The sequence below is a fragment of the Oncorhynchus kisutch genome, linkage group LG5 (genome assembly GCF_002021735.2).
Source record: "Oncorhynchus kisutch isolate 150728-3 linkage group LG5, Okis_V2, whole genome shotgun sequence".
Classification (NCBI taxonomy): domain Eukaryota; kingdom Metazoa; phylum Chordata; class Actinopteri; order Salmoniformes; family Salmonidae; genus Oncorhynchus; species Oncorhynchus kisutch.
In genome coordinates this window covers 55,890,108-55,917,978 of record NC_034178.2, presented here as the reverse complement: position 1 = coordinate 55,917,978, position 27,871 = coordinate 55,890,108, and the positions used below count along the sequence as shown (strand labels likewise).

Here is a 27,871-nt window from a genome sequence, read left to right as displayed (position 1 = left end):
ACTGAAGCTGGGGCTGATCCCAAGGCTAATGTTTAAAATAGGCCCTGACTGTCTCATATTTACTGTTGATATGCAGATATATAATAACACAGCCTGTGTAACATGACAAGCTGCAGGGGGGTTAAGGGTGAACCAGAAAACTAAAATGACATTATATAGGTCTAAATATTGTGTTACTACATACCTCCAGTGTACAACTATACTGAACAAAAATATAAACGCAACATGTAAAGTGTTGGTCCCATGTTTTATCAGCTGAAATAAAAGATCCCAGAAATGTTCCATATGCACAAAAAGCTTATATCTAGGAACAATTCACAGAGATACCGTGACGAGATCCTGAGGCCCATTGTTCGTGTCATTCATCGGCCGTTATCACCTCATGTTTCAACATGATAATGCACGTCCCCATGTTGCAAGGATCTCTACACAGTTCCTGGAAGCTGAAAATTACCCAGTTCATCCATGGCCTGCATTCTCACCAGACATGTCACCTATTGATCATGTTTGGGATCCCTTGGATCGACAGCATGTTCCAGTTCTCTCCAATATCCAGCCATTGAAGGGGAGTGGAACAACATTTCACAGGCCACAATCAACAGCCTGATCAACTCTATGCAAAGGAGATGTGCCGCACTGCATGTGGCAAATGGTGGTCACAACGGATATTTTTTTTAAAGGTATCTGTGACCAACTGATGCCTATTTGTACTCCCAGTCATGTGAAATCCATAGATTATTGCCAAATGAATTTATTTCAATTGACAGATGTCGTTATATGAACTGTTACATGAACTGAACTGAAATGGTTGCATGTTGCGTGTATCATTTTTTGCAGTGTCATTGTGCTAAAAATAGGAAAATGATATGGGTTATACAGAGAGTTCTACTCACCCGTGTGGACAGAGAAAGGCCAAAGGCTCTTCTCCCCACCAGTCTTTGGGGAGCGTGTTGGGCTCTGGGGAATCTGCATCTCTCTCTCTGCTGTGTCCTTCTTTGGCTGCACCGTGGGCCCTGAGCTACTGTCCGCTCTGAAAAGTTGGTCCTCCCCTACACTGGGAGGCACAGTGGTGCTGTTAGCCACAGGCTCTCCCTGCCCCTGTCCTTTCTCTTTGGCTGTGGGGGTAGGGACATGGGAGGAGGGCACTTTGACCACGGTGCTGTTCATCTTTGTCTCCACCTCATCAGGCACTGTCTTGTTATTCTTCTTCCTCCTGTTGTCTTCCCCTTCATCCTTCTCTCCCTCTCCCTCCTCCCCCTCAGCCTCCCTGTCCATCCCTGCCTCCTCCTCCGCTGTGGGGGTGTCTGTGTCAGAACCACCCTGACGGGCTGTAGGGAGCTCAGTGGAGGCCTGGGACTGGGTAGGCTGGCGGCTGGGGATGGGACCCGGGCCAGGATTAGACACAGGGCTGGCTGCAGGGGCCTGGGTGGGCCAGAGAGAGCCTGGCAGGGAAGAGATGACCCCTCCGCTGAAGCCCAGGCCAGCCAACAGTGTGCTGGTCACCACCGATGCCACCGTCGCTTGACTGCTGCTGGAGGATGGGCCGATACCCCCTGTAGCCATGGAGACAAAGGAGAAGGGGAGGCCAGAGGAGGTCCAGGTGGAGGAGCCGGAGCTGATAGGAGCCATGTCCGCCGAGGAGGCTGGGGAGACGGTGGGCTGGGGGAAAGAGTAGAGAGAGGGGGAGAGGGAAGGAGAGAGGTATGGGGTGGAGAAGACGAGAGAGAAAGTGAGAGAGAGAGAGTTAGTATCATGCCATAACAAATCATGTTGGATCATCACAAAATAAATTGTTATGCTGCCATCTTCTGGACAAGACAAATGATCTGTACTTTACTCACCATTCCAGTCTTCACTATCCGTGTTCCCTCAAATATCCTGGTGGTGTTAGCTGGACGACCAAACACAGGAAAATATTACACATGCATTTGGAACAAAGACAAGTGTTTGTTCTTAGTATTTAACTATCTCTGATCATTTTAAAACTGGATGTTAGGATTATGTGACTCCATCCATAGGGCTGTACTGTATACGCTGTGTTATGGTGTGTGGTGTGATTACCTCTGAAGAGCAGTGTCTGGCTGAAGTCACTGCGTAGGTCTCTCTGGCACACCGCCTGGACTCTGAACAGATACAGGATGTCTGGAGACACGTGGGTTATCACCGCCTTCTGTAGGATGGACACAGAGGCAGAGAGAGCAAGAGAAAGAATGAGATTCTGACAGACAGACAGTGTTGTCACAGAGAGACAGACACACACTGTCACAGAGTCCTGTACATATGGGACATCCACACTACATAGAAGGCCTAAGGAAATGACTCACATATGATTAACATTCAGTGTGTGTCAATACTGGCAGCTCACACCCATGATAGGGATCCATAGCGTCTGTTCTATCCTCACCTACCCTTTACTCTTCCCTGTATCCTCACCTACCCTTTACTCTTCCCTGTATCCTCACCTACCCTTTACTCCTCCCTGTGTCCTCACCTACCCTTTACTCCTCCCTGTATCCTCACCTACCCTTTACTCTTCCCTGTATCCTCACCTACCCTTTACTCCTCCCTGTATCCTCACCTACCCTTTACTCTTCCCTGTATCCTCACCTACCCTTTACTCCTCCCTGTGTCCTCATCTACCCTTTACTCCTCCCTGTATCCTCACCTAACCTTTACTCCTCCCTGTGTCCTCACCTACCCTTTACTCCTCCCTGTGTCCTCACCTACCCTTTACTCCTCCCTGTGTCCTCACCTACCCTTTACTCCTCCCTGTGTCCTCACCTACCCTTTACTCCTCCCTGTGTCCTCACCTACCCTTTACTCCTCCCTGTGTCCTCACCTACCCTTTACTCCTCTCTGTGTCCTCACCTACCCGTTCTGTATCCTCACCTACCCTTTACTCCTCCCTGTATCCTCACCTACCCTTTACTCCTCTCTGTGTCTTCACCTACCCTTTACTCCTCCCTGTGTCCTCACCTACCCTTTACTCCTCCCTGTATCCTCACCTACCCTTTACTCCTCCCTGTATCCTCACCTACCCTTTACTCCTCCCTGTGTCCTCACCTACCCTTTACTCCTCCCTGTGTTATCACCTACCCTTTACTCCTCCCTGTATCCTCACCTACCCTTTACTCCTCTCTGTGTCCTCACCTACCCTTTACTCCTCCCTGTGTCCTAACCTACCCTTTACTCCTCCCTGTATCCTCACCTACCCTTTACTCCTCCCTGTGTCCTCACCTACCCTTTACTCCTCCCTGTGTCCTCACCTACCCTTTACTCCTCCCTGTGTCCTCACCTACCCTTTACTCCTCCCTGTGTCCTCACCTAACCTTTACTCCTCTCTGTATCCTCACCTACCCTTTACTCCTCCCTGTGTCCTCACCTACCCTTTACTCTTCCCTGTGTCCTCACCTACCCTTTACTCCTCTCTGTGTCCTCACCTACCCGTTCTGTATCCTCACCTACCCTTTACTCCTCCCTGTATCCTCACCTACCCTTTACTCCTCTCTGTGTCCTCACCTACCCTTTACTCCTCCCTGTGTCCTCACCTACCCTTTACTCCTCCCTGTATCCTCACCTACCCTTTACTCCTCCCTGTATCCTCACCTACCCTTTACTCCTCCCTGTGTCCTCACCTACCCTTTACTCCTCCCTGTGTCCTCACCTACCCTTTACTCCTCCCTGTATCCTCACCTACCCTTTACTCCTCTCTGTGTCCTCACCTACCCTTTACTCCTCCCTGTGTCCTCACCTACCCTTTACTCCTCTCTGTATCCTCACCTACCCTTTACTCTTCCCTGTATCCTCACCTACCCTTTACTCCTCCCTGTGTCCTCACCTACCCTTTACTCCTCCCTGTATCCTCACCTACCCTTTACTCCTCTCTGTGTCCTCACCTACCCTTTACTCCTCCCTGTATCCTCACCTACCCTTTACTCCACCCTGTGTCCTCACCTAACCTTTACTCCTCCCTGTGTCCTCACCTACCCTTTACTCCTCTCTGTGTCCTCACCTACCCGTTCTGTATCCTCACCTACCCTTTACTCCTCCCTGTATCCTCACCTACCCGTTCTGTATCCTCACCTACCCTTTACTCCTCCCTGTATCCTCACCTACCCTTTACTCCTCTCTGTGTCCTCACCTACCCTTTACTCCTCTCTGTGTCCTCACCTACCCTTTACTCCTCCCTGTATCCTCACCTACCCTTTACTCCTCCCTGTGTCCTCACCTACCCTTTACTCCTCCCTGTGTCCTCACCTACCCTTTACTCCTCTCTGTGTCCGCACCTACCCTTTACTCTTCCCTGTGTCCTCACCTACCCTTTACTCCTCTCTGTGTCCTCACCTACCCTTTACTCCTCCCTGTATCCTCACCTACCCTTTACTACTCTCTGCGTCCTCACCTACCCGTTCTGTGTCCTCACCTACCCGTTCTGTGTCCTCACCTACCCGTTCTGTGTCCTCACCTACCCTTTACTCCTCTCTGTTTCCTCACCTACCCGTTCTGTGTCCTCATCTACCCTTTACTCCTCCCTGTGTCCTCACCTACTCGTTCTGTGTCCTTACCTACCCTTTACTCCTCCCCGTGTCCTCACCTACCCGTTCTGTGTCCTTACCTACCCTTTACTCCTCCCTGTGTCCTCACCTACCCTTTACTCTTCCCTGTATCCTCACCTACCCTTTACTCCTCCCTGTGTCCTCACCTACCCTTTACTCCTCCCTGTGTCCTCACCTACCCTTTACTCCTCCCTGTGTCCTCACCTACCCTTTACTCCTCCCTGTGTCCTCACCTACCCTTTACTCCTCCCTGTGTCCTCACCTACCCGTTCTGTGTCCTTACCTACCCTTTACTCCTCCCTGTGTCCTCACCTACCCGTTCTGTGTCCTTACCTACCCTTACTCCTCCCTGTGTCCTCACCTACCCGTTCTGTGTCCTTACCTACCCTTTACTCCTCCCTGTGTCCTCACCTACCCTTTACTCCTCTCTGTGTCCTTACCTACCCTTTACTCCTCTCTGTGTCCTTACCTACCCTTTACTCCTCTCTGTGTCCTTACCTACCCTTTACTCCTCCCTCTGTCCTCACCTACCCTTTACTCTTCCCTGTGTCCTCACCTACCCTTTACTCCTACCTGTGTCCTCACCTATCCGTTCTGTGTCCTTACCTGTCCATCACTGCACTGTGTGACGCAACAGGGGCCACTCTGGTTAAAGTTAATTACGTCAGAGATGGTCTCCAGAATGGAGGGTTATTGCATTGGCCGAAGGGGAGATGAGAGGACGGGATGTGAAACTAAGGGCTTGAGTGGTTTCAATTGATTCAACTATGATTGCAGGAAGCCTGCAGTTCCCTGATATAACCCAGATAAGGACGGAGATTGAAAATAAAAATGGAAATGAAGTGGGCAGAGAATGGGGAAAGGGAGCTGATGTGAGGGAAGAATGAAGGAGTGTGGTGATATGGCAAATGAAAAGAGAGAGAGCGAGATTGATTGTAGGCAAAGAGAGATGGACGTCTCTGCATCGTCTCTCCTGAGACAGTGTTTTCCTGCAGTCTATGTTTATTCCTTTAAAATGATTGTTCACAGCCAAATCCTCCTCTGTATGGCCTCATATATACAGTTGAAGTCGGAAGTTTACATACACCTTAGCCAAATACATTTAAACTCAGTTTTTCACCATTCCTGACATTTAACCCTGGTAAGAATTCCTGGTCTTAGGTCAGTTAGGATCTCCATTTTACTTTAAGAATGTGTAATGACAGAATAATAGTAGAGAGAAATATTTATTTCGCTCTTCTTGGAAGGCTTTCCACTAGATGTTGGTACATTGCTGCGGCATTGGTGCGGGGACTTGCTTCCATTCAGCCACAACAGCATTAGTGAGGTTGGGCACCGATTAGGTCTTGCTGGGCGATTAAGCCTGGCTCGCAGTTGGCGTTCCAATTCATCTCAAAGGTGTTTGATGGGGTTGAGGTCAGGGCTTTGTGCAGGCCAGTCAAGTTCTTCCACACCTATCGTGAGAAACCATTTCTATATGGACCTCACTTTGTGCACGGTAGCATTGTCAACAATTCAGGGAAACTGTTATAGCCTCGCTACTGTTATTTTTCACTGTTGTTTTATTTATTTACTTACCTATTGTTCACATAATACCTTTTTTGCTCTGTTGGTACGCTACGGTCACAAGACGCAGGCCTCCTAATTGTCCCTAGAATTTCTAAGCAAACAGCTGGAGGCAGGGCTTTCTCCTATAGAGCTCCATTTTTATGGAACGGTCTGCCTACCCATGTCAGAGACGCAAACTCGGTCTCAACCTTTAAGTCTTTACTGAAGACTCATCTCTTCAGTGGGTCATATGATTGAGTGGTCTGGCCCAGGAGTGGGAAGGTGAACGGAAAGGCTCTGGAGCAACGAACCGCCCTTGCTGTCTCTGCCTGGCCGGTTCCCCTCTTTCCACTGGGATTCTCTGCCTCTAACCCCATTACAGGGGCTGAGTCACTGGCTTGCTGGGGCTCTCTCATGCCGTCCCTGGAGGGGGTGCGTCACCTGAGTGGGTTGATTCACTGTTGTGGTCATCCTGTCTGGGTTGGCGCCCCCCCCTTGGGTTGTGCCGTGGCGGAGATCTTTGTGGGCTATACTCAGCCTTGTCTCAGGATGGTAAGTTGGTGGTTGAAGATATCCCTCTAGTGGTGTGGGGGCTGTGCTTTGGCAAAGTGGGTGGGGTTATATCCTTCCTGTTTGGCCCTGTCCGGGGGTGTCCTCGGATGGGGCCACAGTGTCTCCTGACCCCTCCTGTCTCAGCCTCCAGTATTTATGCTGCAGTAGTTTATGTGTCGGGGGGCTGGGGTCAGTTTGTTATATCTACTTCTCCTGTCCTATTCGGTGTCCTGTGTGAATCTAAGTGTGCGTTCTCTAATTCTCTCCTTCTCTCTTTCTTTCTCTCTCTCGGAGGACCTGAGCCCTAGGACCATGCCCCAGGACTACCTGACATGATGACTCCTTGCTGTCCCCAGTCCACCTGGCCATGCTGCTGTTCCAGTTTCAACTGACCTGAGCCCTAGGACCATGCCCCAGGACTACCTGACATGATGACTCCTTGCTGTCCCCAGTCCACCTGGCCATGCTGCTGCTCCAGTTTCAACTTCCACCTGACTGTGCTGCTGCTCCAGTTTCAACTGTTCTGCCTTATTATTATTCGACCATGCTGGTCATTTATGAACATTTGAACATCTTGGCCATGTTCTGTTATAATCTCCACCCGGCACAGCCAGAAGAGGACTGGCCACCCCACATAGCCTGGTTCCTCTCTAGGTTTCTTCCTAGGTATTGGCCTTTCTAGGGAGTTTTTCCTAGCCACCGTGCTTCTACACCTGCATTGCTTGGGGTTTTAGGCTGGGTTTCTGTACAGCACTTTGAGATATCAGCTGATGTACGAAGGGCTATATAAATACATTTGATTTGATTTGATTTGGTTAGAGCCTGTAAGTAAGCATTTCACTGCTGAATTCGGCGCACATGACAAATAAACTTTGATTTGATTTGTCGTGCTGAAACAAGAAATGGCCACAAACAGAATGCCATTGTATGCTGTAGCGTTAAGATTTCCTTTCACTGGAACTAAGGGTCCTAGCCCGAACCATAAAAAACAGCATCAGACCATTAATCCTCCACCACCAAACTTTACAGTTGGCACTCTGCATTGGGGCAGTTAGCAATCTCCTGGTATCTGCCAAACCCAGATTTGTCTGTCGGACTGCCAGATGGTGAAGCGTGAATCATCACTCCAGAGAACGCATTTCCACTGATCCATAGTCCAATGGCAGCGAGCTTTACACCATTCCATCCAACGCTTGGCATTGCGCATGGTGATCTTAGGCTTAATGAAGCTCCTGACAAACAGTGCTGACGTTGCTTCCAGAGGCAGTTTGTAACTCGGAAGTGAGTGTTACAACCGAGCACAGCCAATTTCTACGCACCACACGCTTCGGCAGTTGCCGGTCCCGTTCTGTGGAGCTTGTGTGGCCTACCACTTCGGGGCTGAGCCGTTGTTACTCAAAGATGTTTCCACTTCACAATAACAGCACTTATAGTTGACCAGGGCATCTCTGGCAGGGCAGAAATTTGACGAACTGACTTGTTTAGAAAGGTGGCATCCTATGACAGTACCATGTTGAAAGTCACTGAGCTCTTCAGTAATGCCATTATACTGCCAATGTTTGTCTATGGAGATTGTTTGTCTATTGGGTGTCCACATACATTTGTATATATAGTGTATTTAGAGGATGAGACAAGATAGGCTCCATTTGGCAAGTCTAAATAGTCAACACATCCAAGTTGGAAACTAACGTGAAGGTGTGAACTATATCAACAACAACCCCTGGCTGAATGAGAAGACTGCCATGATGTGTTTAAAAAGAGAACTTCACTGAGATCCCACGGTGACGGTACGAGCCAGATGTGGTGTGTATCTCTCACTGACACATTAGACTGGAGGGAGCTGAGCCCATCGGACACATCACAGTGGGAGTCTCGGTGCAGTGTGTGTGTCATGGACTGATCTCTCTACCGCACGGCAAACGCTACCGATGCACAAGTCTGGAACCAACAGGACCCTGAACAGCTTCTACCCCCGAGCCATAAGACTGCTGAATTGTTAGTTAAATAGTTATCCAAATAGCTTCCCAGGACTATCTACATTGACCCTTTTTGCACTAACTTTATCCTTACCAATATTTACATATCTACCCCAATGACCTCGTACCCCTGCACATTGACTCAGTTGTGGTATCCCGTATATACTGTATAGCCAAGTTTTCGTTACTCTTGTGTATTTATCTGTTATTATGTTTTCTCTCTGCATTGTTGGGAAGGGCCCTTTAGGAAGACTTCCACTGTTAGTCTACACCTGATGTTTACAAAGCTTGTGACCGATAAAATGGGATTTGATTTGTGACAGACAGACCTGGAGTGTCCATTTCCAGCCAGGCAACTGAGACGGACTGACAGTCTGCACAGCGTTCTGTGTCTCACCATGTTCTGGTCCCCAGTCTTCTCGTAGGCCACGTCACTCTTCATCCAGCTGTAGGAGACCATGAAGCTGGTGATAGGCGGGTGGTAGACCACTAGCGGGCGCTGCCAGCTCACCAACAGGGCAGTGCCGTTCAGTGGCTGGATCTTCATGTTGACTGGGGCACTGCTGCAGACTGGTGAGGGGGAGGGAGGGAGATAGGGGGAGGAGGGAAGCAGGTTTGGGGGGAGGGGTTGTAGAAGGAAAATCAGAATGGAGAGGGAAGAGGAAAGAGGAGACGGATGGATTGAGAGAAACGATAAACACATGATTTATTTGACAATAAAACCCACCCAGGGTGGAAGAGGATAGGAGAGAAAGAAAGCCTTGAGGACTTGTTTTTCTGATGAATGAAGTGGTGATGGAGACAGAAACAGGTAAAAAATAAAAGGATTCATTCGGCGGACTGCTGCTTGTGTTTACATCTCTTCAGCACTCAGGCTGATCTGATAATGGCAAGGTGTGTGTGTGTGTGTGTGTGTGCTACATGCGTGGGTCGCAGGCAGGCAGCCTGAGGAGAAACTACATATTTTATTACTGTCTGACTGCTGACTCATCCAACCGCTGGTTTCCAGAGGAGCAGCTTTAACCAGACTGAAAGAACACATAAGCTCATAAAGACAGGAGCCTTGAGCCTCAACACACAGGGTTCTGGTATAGTCCAACCAACCAGTCTCTAGGGTACTGGATGGAGCGATGGAGGACTGGAGAGACGGAGATAGAGGGATGGAGGAAGGAGGAATGGAGGGATGAAGGAGTAGAGAGATAGAGGGATATAGAGATGGAGGAAGTAGGGATGGAATGGTGGAGAGCTAGAGGGATGGAGGAAGGTGGGACGAACGATTGGAGGGGTGGAGGGATAGAGACCAGGGTCTGTAGACTGGAGGAGTGAATGTGGGTGATGAATCTGAAACAGGAGTCAGGCATGTGTAGTGTTGTTGACAACTTCTTTAGTCATCTTCTGTGGTTCTATATTTAAGTGAGTCAGTCGTCTCATCTGTGGTACTAGAGAATAGGATGACTCACTCACTTACACACTGTATGGCTGCAGTACTATACTTAACCTCAAGAGGGTGATGTAGGCCACAGTATGGTCACCGGAAAGACAACCATATCCATGTGTCCTTCCGTCTGTCTGTCTGTCTGTCTGTCTGTCTGTCTGTCTGTCTGTCTGTCTGTCTGCGCATGGAATGTTGAGTTACTAGACAACGGATTCAGAGGCTGTATACAACCAGTGTCAAGGCAGGAAGCTCTACATTTTCTGTCTTCGATTGCTCCATTATTCCACTGAAAAAATTATGTGAAAGTAGTGTGAATTATGTATACATGAAATGGAGGTGGGACGTGAGGAGAGGGTTAGGTTGGGTGAGAGATGGAGAGGAGAGCAGATAGGAGGAGAGAGGAGAGCAGAGAGGGGGAGAGCAGAGAATAGAGCAGAGAGGAGAGCAGAGAGGAGTGAGGAGAGCAGAGAGGAGTAAAGAGAGAAGTGAGGAGAGCAGAGAGGAGAGCAGAGAGGAGTAAAAGAGAGAAGTTAGGAGAGCAGAGAGGAGAACAGAGAGGAGTAAAGAGAGCAGGGAGGAGTAAAGAGAGAAGTGAGGAGAGCAGAGAGGAGAGCAGAGAGGAGTAAAGAGAGCAGAGAGGAGTAAAGAGAGAAGTGAGGAGAGCAGAGAGGAGTAAAGAGGAGAGGAGGCGAGAGGAGAGGAGGAGAGAGGAGAGCAGAGAAGGAGAGAAGAGAGCAGAGGAGGAGAGCAGAGAGGAGAGGAGAGAAGAGGAGAGGAGAGCAGAGAGGAGAGAAGAGGAGAGCAGAGAGGAGTGAGGAGAGGAAAGCAGAGAAGGAGAGCAGAGGAGGAGAGCAGAGAGGAAAGGAGAGAAGAGGAGAGAGGATATGAGAGAGGAGAGCAGAGAGGAGGAGAGCATAGAAGAGAGCAGAGAGGAGCAAGGAGAGCAGAGAGGAGAGCAGAGAGGAGTAAAGAGAGAAGTGAGGAGAGCAGAGGAGAGCAGAAGAGGAGAGGAGGAGAGCAGAGGAGAGCAGAGCAAAGAGGAGAGAGGAGAGCAGAGAGGAGGAAAGAGGAGAGCAGAGAAGGAGAGGAGAGAGGAGAGCAGAGAAGCAGAGAATGAGAGAAGAGAGCGGAGAGGAGAGCAGAGAAGAGGAGAAAGGAGAGCAGAGAGGAGGAGAAGGAGAGCAGAGGAGAAAGGAGAGCAGAGAGGAGGAGAAAGGAGAGCAGAGAGGAGGAGAAAGGAGAGCAAAGAGGAGGAGAAAGGAGAGCAGAGAGGAGGAGAAAAGAGAGCAGAGAGGAGGAGAAAGGAGAGCAGAGAGGAGGAGAGCAGAGAAGGGAGGAGAGCAGAGAAGAGGACGTACATTTCCTCAATGAAAACAATGTACCAAATGACCGTACAACAGACCATGTATTCACCCTGCACACCCTAATTGACAACCAAACAAAGTCTTCTCATGCTTTGTTGATTTCAAAAATGCCTTCGACTCAATTTGGCATGAGGGTCTGCTATACAAATTGATGTAAAGTGGTGTTGCGGGTAAAACATACGACATTATAAAGTCCATGTACACAAACAACAAGTGTGCAGTTAAAATTGGCAAAAAACACACATTTCTTCCCACAGGGTCGTGGGGTGAGACAGGGATGCAGCTTAAGCCCCACCCTCTTCAACATATATATCAACGAATTGGCGCGGGCACTAGAAACGTCTGCAGCACCCGGCCACACCCTACTAGAATCTAAAGTCAAATGTCTACTGTTTGCTGATGATCTGGTGCTTCTGTCACCAACCAAGGAGGGCCTACAGCAGCACCTAGATATTCTGCACAGATTCTGCCAGACCTGGGACCTGACAGTAAATCTCAGTAAGCCCAAAATAATGGTGTTCCAATAAAGGTCCAGTTCCCAGGACCACAAATACAAATTCCATCTAGACACCATTGCCCTAGAGCACACAAAAAAATGATATATTCCTTGGCCTAAACATCAGCGCCACAGGTAACTTCCACAAAGCAGTGAACGATCAGAGAGACAAGGCAAGAAGGGCATTCTATGCCATCAAAAGGAACATAAAATTCAACATACCAATTAGGATCTGGCTAAAAATACTTGAATCAGTCATAGAGTCCATTGCCCTTTATAGTTGTGAGGTCTGGGGTCCGCTCACCAACCAAGACTTCACAAAATGGGAAAACACCAATTTGAGACTCTGCATGCAGAATTCTGCAAAAATATCCCCCGTGTACAATGTAGAACACCAAATAATGCATGCAGAGCAGAATTAGGCCGATACCCACTTATTATCAAAATCCAGAAAAGAGCCATTAAATTCTACAACCACCTAAAAGGAAGCGATTCCCACAGAGCCCCAGGACAGCAATGCAATTAGACCCAACCAAATCATGAGAAAACAAAAAGGTAATTACTTGACACATTGGAATGAATTCACAAAAAAAACAGAGCAAACTAAAATGCTATTTGGCCCTAAACAGAGAGTACACAGTGGCAGAATACCTGACCAGTGTGACTAACCCAAACTTAAGGAAAGCTTTGACTATGTACAGACTCAGTGAGCATAGCCTTGCCATTGAGAAAGGCCGCCGTAGGCAGACATGGCTCTCAAGAGAAGATAGGCTATGTGCACACTGCCTACAAAATGGAGGTGGAAACTGAGCTGCACTTCCTAACCTCCTGTCCAATGTATGACCATATTAGAGAGACATATATCCCTCAGATTACACAGATCCAGAGGTGTACCTGTGGATGTATTTCAAGGCCTACCTTCAAACTCAGTGCCTCTTTGCTTGACATCATGGGAAAATCAAAAGAAATCAGCCAAGACCTGTAGACCTCCACAAATCTGGTTCATCATTGGAAGCAATTTCCAAGCGGCTGAAGATACCACGTTCGTCTGTACAAACAATAGTACGCAAGTATAAACACCATGGGACGACGCAGCCGTCATACCGCTCAGGAAGGAGACGCGTTCTGTCTCCTAGAGATGAACGCACTTTGGTGCGAAAAGTGCCAATCAATCACAGAACAACAGCAAAGGACCTTGTGAAGATGCTGGAGGAAACAGGTACAAAAGTATCTATATCCACAGTAAAACGAGTCCTATATCAACATAACCTGAAAGGCCGCTCAGCAAGTTAGAAGCCACTACTCCAAAACCATCATAAAAAAGCCAGACTACGGTGTGCAACTGCACATGGGGACAAAGATCGTACTTTTTGGAGAAATGTCCTCTGGTCTGAAGAAACAAAAATAGAACTGTTTGGCCATATTGACCATCATTATGTTTGGAGGAAAAAGGGGAGGACTTGCAAGCTGAAGAACACCATCCCAACTGTGAAGCATGGGGTTGGCAGCATCATGTTGTGGGGGTGCTTTGCTGCAGGAGGGACTGGTGCACTTCACAAAATAGATCACATCACGAGGAAAGGAAAATTAAGTGGATATATTGAAGCAACATCTCAAGACATCAGTCAGGAAGTTAAAGCTTGGTCACAAATGGGTCTTCCAAATGGACAACGACCCCAAGCATACTTCCAAAGTTGTGGCAAAATAGCTTAAGGAAAACAAAGTCAAGGTATTTTAGTGGCCATCACAAAGCCCTGACCTCAATCATATAGAAAATTTGTGGACAGAATGGAAAAGTCTCTACAAACCTGACTCAGTTACACCAGCTCTGTCAGGAGGAATGGGCAAAAATTCACCCAACTTATTGTGGGAAGCTTGTGGAAGGCTACCCGAAACATTTGACCCAAGTTAAACAATTTAAAGGCAATGCTACCAAATACTAATTGAGTGAATGTAAACTTCTGATCCACTGGGAATGTGATGAAAGAAATAAAGGCTGAAATAAATCATTCTCACTACTATTATTCTGACATTTCACATTCTTAAAATAAAGTGGTGATCCTAGCTGACCTAAGACAGGGAATTTTTTATTAGGATTAAATGTCAGGAGTTGTGAAAAACCTTAAATCTAAGGTGTAAACTTCCGACTTCAAATGTATATATCTATAGACCCAGGGATCAGGGAGGATACGTCTGAGAGAAAGGGAGAGAGAAAATGGGACAGAAATGGAAAAGAGGTTTATTTATTTTAACTAGGCAAGTCAGTTAAGAACAAATTCTTATTTTCAATGACGTCCTAGGAACAGTGGGTTAACTGCCTGTTCAGGGGCAGAACGACAGATTTGTACCTTGTCAGCTCGGGGGTTTGAACTTGCAACCTTCCGGTTACTAGTCCAACGCTCTAACCACTAGGCTACCCTGCCGCCCCAAAGATGAGAGAGAGACAGAGCAATTTCACAACTTAATTTGTATGACAATTTTTTGTGTGCATATTAATGATGATGATTACTCAGTCCTGTAACCCGTTACAGCGCCAGCTCCCACTTCATCACAATCACTCCCATTCAATTCTCTCTGCCACACTCAAAACAAAGAGAGCTGACGTTTAATGAGGCAGGGTCCTTTCTGGATGAACTCGACCGGTTTTAGCGGAGCCTCAACTAACAATGTTTGTAATGCAAAATAAAGCAAAGGAAAATATTTCATACAAAGACAAAGAAAGGCAATACACAACTGAAAAACTGATTGACTGAATAAACGTATGAGTGTATATTGATTCAAATAATCAAACTAATCATCAAGCTTCAATCATTTGAATCAACTGTGTAGTGTTAGGGCAAAAACCAAAATGTGCATCCCTTGGGTTCCCTAGGACTGAGTTTGTGAAACACTGGTATAGACAAACGACAGGCATTAAGTGAAAGACCGAGTGGCATGGTGAGAAGTAGTGTAAGGTCTGATCAGATCAGCGATATTGGTACCTCTGGATATGTCTGGTGACTGACTGACTGACTGACTGAATGTAAGAGAGTGTATAGTGTGGTACCTCTGGATGTGTCTGACTGACTGACAGACTGACTGACAATGTAAGAGAGTGTATAGTGTGGTACCTCTGACTGAATGTAAAAGAGTGTATAGTGTGGTACCTCTGGATGTGTCTGGTGACTGACTGACTGAATGTAAGAGAGTGTGTAGTGTGGTACCTCTGGATGTGTTTGACTGACTGACTGAATGTAAGAGAGTGTATAGTGTGGTACCTCTGGATGTGTCTGACTGACTGACTGACTGACTGACTGAATGTAAGAGAGTGTATAGTGTGGTACCTCTGGATGTGTCTGACTGACTGACTGAATGTGTCTGACTGACTGACTGCATGTAAGAGAGTGTATAGTGTGGTACCTCTGGATGTGTCTGACTGACTGACTGACTGAATGTAAGAGAGTGTATAGTGTGGTACCTCTGGATGTGTCTGGTGACTGACTGTCTGACTGACTGACACACTGACTGAATGTAAGAGAGTGTATAATGTGGTACCTCTGGATGTGTCTGACTGACTGAATGTAAAAGTGTGTATAGTGTGGTACCTCTGGATGTGTCTGACTGACTGACTGACTGAATGTAAGAGAGTATATAGTGTGGTACCTCTGGATGTGTCTGACTGACTGACTGACTGAATGTAAGAGAGTATATAGTGTGGTACCTCTGGATGTGTCTGACTGACTGACTGACTGAATGTAAGAGAGTATATAGTGTGGTACCTCTGGATGTGTCTGACTGACTGACTGACTGAATGTAAGAGAGTATATAGTGTGGTACCTCTGGATGTGTCTGACTGACTGAATGTAAGAGAGTGTATAGTGTGGTACCTCTGGATGTGTATGACTGACTGAATGTAAGAGAGTGTATAGTGTGGTACCTCTGGATGTGTCTGGTGACTGACTGACTGACTGACTGAATGTAAGAAAGTGTATAGTGTGGTACCTCTGGATGTGTCTGGTGACTGACTGACAGACTGACTGAATGTAAGAGAGTATATAATGTGGTACCTCTGGATGTGTCTGGTGACTGACTGACTGACTGACTGAATGTAAGAGAGTGTATAGTGTGGTACCTCTGGATGTGTCTGGTGACTGACTGAATGTAAGAGAGTATATAGTGTGGTACCTCTGGATGTGTCTGGTGACTGACTGACTGACTGAATGTAAGAGAGTGTATAGTGTGGTACCTCTGGATGTGTCTGACTGACTGACTGACTGACTGAATGTAAGAGAGTATATAGTGTGGTACCTCTGGATGTGTCGGGTGACTGACTGACTGAATGTAAGAGAGTGTATAGTGTGGTACCTCTGGATGTGTCTGGTGACTGACTGACTGACTGACTGAATGTAAGAGAGTGTATAGTGTGGTACGTCTGGATGTGTCTGACTGACTGACTGACTGACTGTAAGAGAGTGTATAGTGTGGTACCTCTGGATGTGTCTGGTGACTGACTGACTGAATGTAAGATAGTGTATAGTGTGGTACCTCTGGATGTGTCTGACTGACTGACTGACTGAATGTAAGAGAGTGTATAGTGTGGTACCTCTGGATGTTTCTGGTGACTGACTGTCTGGTGACTGACTGACTGAATGTAAGAGAGTGTATAGTGTGGTACCTCTGGATGTGTCTGGTGACTGTCTGGTGACTAACTGAATGACTGACTGAATGTATGAGAGTGTATAGTGTGGTACCTCTGGATGTGTCTGGTGACTGACTGACTGACTGACTGAATGTAAGAGAGTGTATAGTGTGGTACCTCTGGATGTGTCTGGTGACTGACTGACTGACTGAATGTAAGAGAGTGTATAGTGTGGTACCTCTGGATGTGTCTGGTGACTGACTGACTGACTGACTGACTGAATGTAAGAGAGTGTATAGTGTGGTACCTCTGGATGTGTCTGGTGACTGACTGACTGACTGAATGTAAGAAAGTGTATAGTGTGGTACCTCTGGATGTGTCTGGTGACTGACTGACTGAATGTAAGAGAGTGTATAGTGTGGTACCTCTGGATGTGTCTGGTGACTGACTGTCTGACTGACTGAATGTAAGAGAGTGTATAGTGTAGTACCTCTGGATGTGTCTGGTGACTGACTGACTGACTGACTGACTGAATGTAAGAGAGTGTATAGTGTGGTACCTCTGGATGTGTCTGACTTACTGACTGACTGACTGACGATGTAAGAGAGTGTATAGTGTGGTACCTCTGGATGTGTCTGACTGACTGACTGACTGAATGTAAAAGAGTGTATAGTGTGGTACCTCTGGATGTGTCTGGTGACTGACTGACTGAATGTAAGAGAGTGTATAGTGTGGTACCTCTGGATGTGTCTGACTGACTGACTGACTGAATGTAAGAGAGTGTATAGTGTGGTACCTCTGGATGTGTCTGACTGACTGCCTGACTGACTGACTGACTGACAATGTAAGAGAGTGTATAGTGTGGTACCTCTGGATGTGTCTGACTGACTGACTGACTGAATGTAAAAGAGTGTATAGTGTGGTACCTCTGGATGTGTCTGGTGACTGACTGACTGAATGTAAGAGAGTGTATAGTGTGGTACCTCTGGATGTGTTTGACTGACTGACTGAATGTAAGAGAGTGTATAGTGTGGCACCTCTGGATGTGTCTGACTGACTGACTGACTGAATGTAAAAGAGTGTATAGTGTGGTACCTCTGGATGTGTCTGGTGACTGACTGACTGAATGTAAGAGAGTGTATAGTGTGGTACCTCTGGATGTGTTTGACTGACTGACTGAATGTAAGAGAGTGTATAGTGTGGTACCTCTGGATGTGTCTGACTGACTGACTGACTGACTGAATGTAAGAGAGTGTATAGTGTGGTACCTCTGGATGTGTCTGACTGACTGCCTGACTGACTGACTGACTGACAATGTAAGAGAGTGTATAGTGTGGTACCTCTGGATGTGTCTGACTGACTGACTGACTGAATGTAAAAGAGTGTATAGTGTGGTACCTCTGGATGTGTCTGGTGACTGACTGACTGAATGTAAGAGAGTGTATAGTGTGGTACCTCTGGATGTGTTTGACTGACTGACTGAATGTAAGAGAGTGTATAGTGTGGCACCTCTGGATGTGTCTGACTGACTGACTGACTGAATGTAAAAGAGTGTATAGTGTGGTACCTCTGGATGTGTCTGGTGACTGACTGACTGAATGTAAGAGAGTGTATAGTGTGGTACCTCTGGATGTGTCTGGTGACTGACTGACTGACTGAATGTAAGAAAGTGTATAGTGTGGTACCTCTGGATGTGTCTGATGACTGACTGACTGAATGTAAGAGAGTGTATAGTGTGGTACCTCTGGATGTGTCTGGTGACTGACTGTCTGACTTACTGACTGACTGAATGTAAGAGAGTGTATAGTGTGGTACCTCTGGATGTGTCTGACTGACTGAATGTAAGAGAGTGTATAGTGTGGTACCTCTGGATGTGTCTGGTGACTGACTGACTGAATGTAAGAGAGTGTATAGTGTGGTACCTCTGGATGTGTATGACTGACTGAATGTAAGAGAGTGTATAGTGTGGTACCTCTGGATGTGTCTGGTGACTGACTGACAGACTGACTGAATGTAAGAGAGTGTATAATGTGGTACCTCTGGATGTGTCTGGTGACTGACTGACTGAATGTAAGAGAGTGTATAGTGTGGTACCTCTGGATATGTCTGACTGACTGACTGAATGTAAGAGAGTGTATAGTGTGGTACCTCTGGATGTGTCTGGTGACTGACTGACTGACTGAATGTAAGAGAGTATATAGTGTGGTACCTCTGGATGTGTCTGGTGACTGACTGACTGACTGAATGTAAGAGAGTGTATAGTGTGGTACCTCTGGATGTGTCTGACTGACTGACTGACTGAATGTAAGAGAGTATATAGTGTGGTACCTCTGGATGTGTCTGGTGACTGACTGACTGAATGTAAGGGAGTGTATAGTGTGGTACCTCTGGATGTGTCTGACTGACTGACTGACTGAATGTAAGAGAGTGTATAGTGTGTACCTCTGGATGTGTCTGGTGACTGACTGACTGACTGACTGACTGAATGTAAGAGAGTGTATAGTGTGGTACGTCTGGATGTGTCTGACTGACTGACTGACTGACTGTAAGAGAGTGTATAGTGTGGTACCTCTGGATGTGTCTGGTGACTGACTGACTGAATGTAAGATAGTGTATAGTGTGGTACCTCTGGATGTGTCTGACTGACTGACTGACTGACTGAATGTAAGAGAGTGTATAGTGTGGTACCTCTGGATGTTTCTGGTGACTGACTGACTGTCTGGTGACTGACTGACTGAATGTAAGAGAGTGTATAGTGTGGTACCTCTGGATGTGTCTGGTGACTGACTGACTGACTGTCTGGTGACTAACTGAATGACTGACTGAATGTATGAGAGTGTATAGTGTGGTACCTCTGGATGTGTCTGGTGACTGACTGACTGTCTGACTGACTGAATGTAAGAGAGTGTATAGTGTGGTACCTCTGGATGTGTCTGGTGACTGACTGACTGAATGTAAGAAAGTGTATAGTGTGGTACCTCTGGATGTGTCTGGTGACTGACTGTCTGACTGACTGAATGTAAGAGAGTGTATAGTGTGGTACCTCTGGATGTGTCTGGTGACTGACTGTCTGACTGATTGACTGACTGAATGTAAGAGAGTGTATAGTGTGGTACCTCTGGATGTGTCTGGTGATTGACTGACTGACTGAATGTAAGAGAGTGTAGAGTGTGGTACCTCTGGATGCGTCTGTGATGACACCTGTACCTAGTCCCAGGCTGTCAGTCAGTTCCCTCTGCCAGGCATCTTTAACAGCGGACTTCGACACCTGCCTGTTGTCCAGGTCCTGGAGGGGTCTGTAGTTGTTTCTCAGGTACTCTACTGACTTCACATGGTCCTGCTGCTCCGTGGTGAAGATGGAGTAGAATGCATCCAGCTAGACAGAAGAAGAGAGAGAGAAGGATAGGCTTCAGTAAGGCAGAAGCAGTGTGTGTGCGTGTGCATGTGACTGTTTTGCGCGTGTGTGTTGTGTGTTGGTTGGAGGGGGTGCATGTGTGTGTCCCTGAAGCAAAGGACATAAACGTGCCTCTGTTCTGCTCGACTGGCTCCAGGAGTGTGTAACATTTCAATGGGGCAAATGTTCTGCCATCGATCTCTTTGACTGATGTCCTGCAGAGTGCTGTAATGACTAACCATTAAAGAGTAGAATCAATTTCTTCTATGGACGGATGGAAAAATGAATTACGTATTCATAAGAGACCATATATGAACGCCATAAAACATTGCAGTACACAGTCAATACTCTGCATCCAGTGATCCAATACAGAACAAAGGATTTGTCCTCTGCTGCAGGTTTGTGGACATATCTCATCCGGAGCTCTTCAAACATGCAATTGTACACTCAAGGAGATATGTGAATATCTGTGTATATAACCAAGTGTTGCACATACTAAGATAATCCAAATAAGATCATAAGACCATGTCTTACTGAGAAAGGATTATTAAAAGCCAAGCATTTGATGTGCTATTTATTACCCTTTCTACAGTAGCAGTATATTTATAAAGCAGCTGAGAAGTTTTACTTATCTCGGGTTGCATGTCACAATCAGATTTGAAAACACTTTTCAGGCCAACTTTGCTCCTCTTTTAACCCGTACTAAGGACGACTTTGAACGCTGGTCTTTGCTACACCTCTCCTTAGTCGCAATAATTCATTCTATTAAAATGAATACTCTTCCTAAATTCTCATATCTCTATCAGTACCTACCGATTCTTCTTCCCAATATGTTTTTCAAAAAGATCGACGGCCTAAATATTACCCTTTATAGAGGACAAAAAGCCCCTTATGATACGAAAACAGCTTTTGCAGAGGCTTAGACCAGACGGCGGTCTAGCACTACCAGATTTCAGATTATATTATTGGGCCGCTAACCTTAGGATCATTCAGTACTGGTTGCAGAGCAGAGAGATATTCCCACTCCCAATTTGACTAGAGATGGAGGCAGCCTCGTCTATACCGGCATCATTGTCTTCCCTCGCTCCTCCGTTACAGGCCCTTGCTCCTCCGTTACAGGCCCTAGCTCCTCCGTTACAGGCCCTCGCTCCTCCGTTACAGGCCCTCGCTCCTCCGTTACAGGCCCTCGCTCCTCCGTTACAGGCCCTCGCTCCTCCGTTACAGGCCCTCGCTCCTCCGTTACAGGCCCTCGCTCCTCCGTTACAGGCCCTCGTTCCTCCGTTACAGGCCCTTTCTCCCCATGATGGTGCTTTCGCCTCATGATGGTGCTTTCGCCTCATGATGGTGCTTTCTCCTCATGATGGTGCTTTCTCCTCATGATGGTGCTTTCTCCTCATGATGGTGCTTTCTCCCCATGATGGTGCTTTCTCCTCATGATGGTGCTTTCTCCTCATGATGGTGCTTTCTCCTCATGATGGTGCTTTCTCCTCATGATGGTGCTTTCTCCTCATGATGGTGCTTTCTCCTCATGATGGTGCTTTCTCCCCATGATGGTGCTTTCTCCCCATGATGGTGCTTTCTCCTCATGATGGTGCTTTCTCCCCATGATGGTGCTTTCTCCCCATGATGGTGCTTTCTCCTCATGATGGTGCTTTCTCCCCATGATGGTGCTTTCTCCCCATGATGGTGCTTTCTCCTCATGATGGTGCTTTCTCCCCATGATGGTGCTTTCTCCTCGTGATGGTGCTTTCTCCTCATGATGGTGCTTTCTCCTCATGATGGTGCTTTCTCCCCATGATGGTGCTTTCTCCCCATGATGGTGCTTTCTCCCCATGATGGTGCTTTCTCCCCATGATGGTGCTTTCTCCCCATGATGGTGCTTTCTCCCCATGATGGTGCTTTCTCAACATGGTCTAGTCTCGGTATTAAAAGATTCAGAGAGCTATATTAACAATACATTTAGTGAATTTGAACAATTATCAGCTAAATTTGATCTCCCAGACAACACTTCTTTATGTTCTTACAAATCCTGAGGTACATCCACAACATCTCCGATTCCCCACCCTTCATGGTGAAACACAGTTTGACACATTTCTTATCCCACTTCTTACTCTGAAAGGCACCTTGTCAATAATCTATGTCCAAATTTGCTCACTACAAACCACCTCATTAAACAATATTAAATCGTCATGGGAGGAGGAACGGGGTGAGGAAATATCTGATGAACTATGGGAAGGGCCACTCAAAAGGGTACATACCTCTTCTATTTGCGCTCGGCATGGTCTCATTCAATGCAAACTCATTCATAAGGCCCACTGGACCAAAGCAACCTTGTCCAAAATTTACAAGGATGTGAACCCTAATTGTGTACGATGTAACCAGTCTCCAGGTAATCATGTACACATGTTTTGGTGTTGCCCATCTCTTGTTGGTTTCTGGAAAGACATCTTTAACACACTCTCAGAATTAAGCGACACACAGATTGAGCCAGACCCTTTAATTGCATTATTTGGGGTTTCCTTACCCACAATACAACTGACCAAAATGAATAAGGATGTAATTGCCTTTATCACTTTGTTAGCGAGACGATTAATTTTACTTAGATGGAAATCCTCTGCACCCCCTTCTCATGCTCTTTGTATTAAATCCGTTTTGAATTGCATAAAGTGGAAAAAATTAAACACACACTCAATGAGTCTGTAGACAAATTCTATGCAATGTGGGCTCCCTTCTTTTCTTATGTTAAACGACTAGATTTCCCTACAGTTCCAGAGTGATGTATATTTCTATATCGGTGACGTAAGAGGCCTGGTATGTGTACACACGGCATCTGGTATGTCAAGGACTGTAAGACTGTATTAAGGACTGGAGGACTGTATTAAGGACTGGAGGACTGTCTTAAGGACTGAAGGACAGATTTTCTCTTTGTTGATGTGTTAAGGACTGGAGGACTGTATTAAGGACTGGAGGACTGTATTAAGGACTGGAGGACTGTATTAAGGACTGGAGGACTGTATTAAGGACTGGAGGACTGTCTTAAGGACTGAAGGACAGATTTTCTCTTTGTTGATGTGTTAAGGACTGGAGGACTGTATTAAGGACTGGAGGACTGTATTAAGGACTGGAGGACTGTATTAAGGACTGGAGGACTGTATTAAGGACTGGAGGACTGTATTAAGGACTGGAGGACTGTGTTAAGGACTGGAGGACTGTATTAAGGACTGGATGACTGTGTTAAGGACTGGAGGACTGTGTTAAGGACTGGAGGTCTGTATTAAGGACTGGAGGACTGTATTAAGGACTGGAGGACTGTATTAAGGACTGGAGGACTGTGTTAAGGACTGGAGGACTGTATTAAGGACTGGAGGACTGTGTTAAGGACTGGAGGACTGTGTTAAGGACTGGAGGTCTGTATTAAGGACTGGAGGACTGTGTTAAGGACTGGAGGTCTGTATTAAGGACTGGAGGACTGTGTTAAGGACTGGAGGTCTGTATTAAGGACTGGAGGACTGTGTTAAGGACTGGAGGACTGTATTAAGGACTGGAGGACTGTGTTAAGGACTGGAGGACTGTATTAAGGACTGGATGACTGTGTTAAGGACTGGAGGACTGTGTTAAGGACTGGAGGACTGTATTAAGGACTGGAGGACTGTGTTAAGGACTGGAGGACTGTATTAAGGACTGGAGGACTGTGTTAAGGACTGGAGGACTGTGTTAAGGACTGGAGGACTGTATTAAGGACTGGATGACTGTGTTAAGGACTGGAGGACTGTGTTAAGGACTGGAGGACTGTATTAAGGACTGTAGGACTGTGTTAAGGACTGGAGGACTGTATTAAGGACTGGATGACTGTGTTAAGGACTGGAGGACTGTGTTAAGGACTGGAGGTCTGTATTAAGGACTGGAGGACTGCGTTAAGGACTGGATGACTGCGTTAAGGACTGGAGGACTGTATTACGGACTGGATGACTGTGTTAAGGACTGGAGGACTGTATTAAGGACTGAAGGACTGTGTTAAGGACTGGAGGACTGTGTTAAGGACTGGAGGACTATATTAAGGACTGAAGGACTGTGTTAAGGACTGGAGGACTGTATTAAGGACTGGAGGACTGTGTTAAGGACTGGAGGACTGTATTAAGGACTGGATGACTGTGTTAAGGACTGAAGGACTGTGTTAAGGACTGGAGGACTATATTAAGGACTGAAGGACTGTGTTAAGGACTGGAGGACTGTGTTGAGGACTGGAGGACTATATTAGGGACTGAAGGACTGTGTTAAGGACTGGAGGACTATATTAAGGACTGAAGGACTGTGTTAAGGACTGGAGGACTGTGTTGAGGACTGGAGGACTATATTAGGGACTGGAGGACTGTGTTAAGGACTGGAGGACTGTGTTAAGGACTGGAGGACTGTATTAAGGACTGGATGACTGTGTTAAGGACTGAAGGACTGTGTTAAGGACTGGAGGACTATATTAAGGACTGAAGGACTGTGTTAAGGACTGGAGGACTGTGTTGAGGACTGGAGGACTGTGTTAAGGACTGGAGGACTGTGTTGAGGACTGGAGGACTATATTAGGGACTGAAGGACTGTGTTAAGGACTGGAGGACTATATTAAGGACTGGAGGACTGTGTTGAGGACTGGAGGACTGTATTAAGGACTGGAGGACTGTATTATCTGTGATAGTTGACCTGTAGCAACTGTATCAAAATATATATTTTTTTGTCTTTGTTTAAAAAAAATATATATATTATGTTTCTGTCTCACTCTTTGTTTTGCTATATTGTTGTCTTTGATGTGTTGTTTTATATTACTACCAAATAACTTACAAGTGCAATTATTTTGTAAATGCTGGTGTTGAAAATCCAATAAACAAAGTTTTAAAAAATGTAAAAAATAAAGCAGCTGGGAGACTGTGTGGTGTGGTGTGGTGTGGTGTGGTGTGGTGTGGTGTGGTGTGGTGTGGTGTGGTGTGTAGGTAATGTTAGGAGAGGTCATGTGCAGTAAATGTGCAGTCACCTCCAGTATTTAGTGTGATAGTCAACCTGGTGTCAGAGGGAATTTAAAAGCCTGTAGCTGCCCGCAGCCAGTCTGTTTGTGTGTGTTCACAGCCCCTATAATTCACATACTGTAGCAGTAATTGGCTATACCTGTTTAATCATCCCCCACATAGGCAGTTAAATTTTGATACACATAGGAAGAGAAGGAGGAGGGAGGAGAGGAAGGGTAGGAGGAGGAAGGGAGGAGGGGAAGAGGGGAGGAGTAGGTTGGTGTATAGAAACAGAGGGATAATATAAACTTGAGCAGTCTCCAAATTGTCATACCTTCATATCAACCTTGTGCCATACCGGGATATTCGGTAATACCGGCACGGAACACAGGAAGCGTTGTTTTCTAACCCCACTGATACGCTATAATCTGAAGGTTAGCAATGCTAACAAGTACATGGCAAATCCCATAGGGAATACTAACTAAAAGGTAACGAGCGCATTGCGAACATTTTGTACAGTTTCTGTCCTAAACTATACAAGTAACTCAACAATGCTACTCACAGTTTGATGCACACACAACACAAATATTAGCCAGCAAGGATCTTGATCCAGGAGGGGTGATCTCTGCTGTTAGCAAGTGAATGCTTGATTTTGGAAGAAGCTAACCACAGCTAGATAGCTAACTAGCTACTAAATTAGCAAGCCAAATGCAAAATTGCGGAGCATTTAGCACATTTTAGATAGTTAACTTAACAGTTATAAGATATCTAGCTGGCAAACATTTAGTTGTTAATTCCATACTGTAATTAGATCACCTGGCACTGCAAAACCATGAGTGACTCACAAGGCTTAGGTCTCTTGTCCTTGTATGTTTGTCAACAATCCCCATGTGACTGGGGACTACTGTAATCTTCCAAATAATGTGACAGTTAAATCGAAAAAACTTCAATTGAATTGACGGTATTGAAAAACCATCCAGTGGCTGTTTCCAAATATCCCGATTTACGGTATATGCGGTATACCGCCCAAGCCGAGATGATAGTGTGTACATGTTTTCCTACATTATCAGGGCCAGAATATCCTGACAAGTCCCCAGAATATCCTGACAAGTCCCCAGAATATCCTGACAAGTCCCCAGAATGTCCTGACAAGTCCCCAGAATGTCCTGACAAGTCCCCAGAATGTCCTGACAAGTCCCCAGAATATCCTGACAAGTCCCCAGAATGTCCTGACAAGTCCCCAGAATATCCTGACAAGTCCCCAGAATATCCTGACAAGTCCCCAGAATGTCCTGACAAGTCCCCAGAATATCCTGACAAGTCCCCAGAATGTCCTGACAAGTCCCCAGAATATCCTGACAAGTCCCCAGAATGTCCTGACAAGTCCCCAGAATATCCTGACAAGTCCCCAGAATGTCCTGACAAGTCCCCAGAATATCCTGACAAGTCCCCAGAATGTCCTGACAAGTCCCCAGAATATCCTGACAAGTCCCCAGAATGTCCTGACAAGTCCCCAGAATGTCCTGACAAGTCCCCAGAATGTCCTGACAAGTCCCCAGAATATCCTGACAAGTCCCCAGAATATCCTGACAAGTCCCCAGAATGTCCCGACAAGGTAGAAAAACACAAAAAAAAAATCAAAAGTTTTTTTCAAAACCTGAATTTGTTAAAATGCTATTTTACGCTTACGGGTTAGGTTTAGGGTTTGGGGTTAAAGTTAGGAGTTAGGTTAAGGGTTAGGGAAAATAGTATTTTGAATGGGAATACAGTTTTACTCCCCAAAATGTGTGTGTGTGTGTGTGTGTGTGTGCATGTGTAACTGACCTGTGAGTGGGAGAGTAAGACGGGCCTGGAGAAGACGATCCACTCGACCACCTTGCTGCAGGGCGGGCTGGTGAGAGAGCCTGTGTAGCGGTAGTAACTCCCCAACGATGATGGTAGCAGATCCCTCAGGATAAATGGACTCAGGAATGTCTCCTTCTCTGAAAGGGGGAGAGACGGAACAGATACACACATCAACACAGGGACAAACTAAACTAACACATCAACACAGAGAAAATCTAACTAACATATCAACACAGAGAAAAACGAACTAACATATCAACACAGAGAAAAACTAACTAACACTTACATCAACACAGAGAAAAACAAACTAACACTTACATCAACACAGAGAAAAACAAACTAACACTTACATCAACACAGAGAAAAACGAACTAACACATCAACACAGAGAAAAACAAACTAACACTTACATCAACACAGAGAAAAACAAACTAACACTTACATCAACACAGAGAAAAACGAACTAACACATAAACACAGAGAAAAACAAACTAACACTTACATCAACACAGAGAAAAACAAACTAACACTTACATCAACACAGAGAAAAAAATAACACATACATCAACACAGAGAAAAACAAACTAACACATCAACACAGAGAAAAAACTAACACTTACATCAACACAGAGAAAGAACTAACACACACATCAACACAGAGAAAAACAAACTAACACATCAACACAGAGAATAACAAACTAACACATCAACACAGAGAATAACAAACTAACACATCAACACAGAGAAAAACTAACACATCAACACAGAGAAAAACTAACACATCAACACAGAGAAAAACTAACACATCAACACAGAGAAAAACTAACACATCAACACAGAGAAAAACTAACACATCAACACAGAGAAAAACTAACACATCAACACAGAGAAAAACTAACACATCAACACAGAGAAAAACTAACACATCAACACAGAGAAAAACTAACACATCAACACAGAGAAAAACGAACTAACACATCAACACAGAGAAAAACGAACTAACACATCAACACAGAATAACGAACTTACACATGAACACAGAGAAAAACTAACACATCATCGTTCTCTTGAGGGGAGAATAGAGAGAGCACAGGAA

The 27,871-nt window shown here is 46.0% G+C and overlaps 1 protein-coding gene across 1 annotated transcript in view; it reads right to left on the bottom strand.

Annotated features, from left to right (window-relative positions):
* LOC109891289 (receptor-type tyrosine-protein phosphatase gamma) overlaps positions 1-27,871 on the bottom strand; it is a 244,603-nt gene that overhangs the window by 47,776 nt on the left and 168,956 nt on the right. Inside the window, exons 7-12 of the mRNA XM_031825446.1 lie at positions 26,755-26,912; positions 19,723-19,921; positions 9,030-9,202; positions 2,062-2,170; positions 1,842-1,891; positions 894-1,659 (exon numbers count right to left, since the gene is read on the bottom strand). Of these exons, the coding sequence (XP_031681306.1) occupies positions 894-1,659; positions 1,842-1,891; positions 2,062-2,170; positions 9,030-9,202; positions 19,723-19,921; positions 26,755-26,912 (1,455 nt within the window). The remainder of the gene's footprint in view (positions 1-893; positions 1,660-1,841; positions 1,892-2,061; positions 2,171-9,029; positions 9,203-19,722; positions 19,922-26,754; positions 26,913-27,871) is intronic.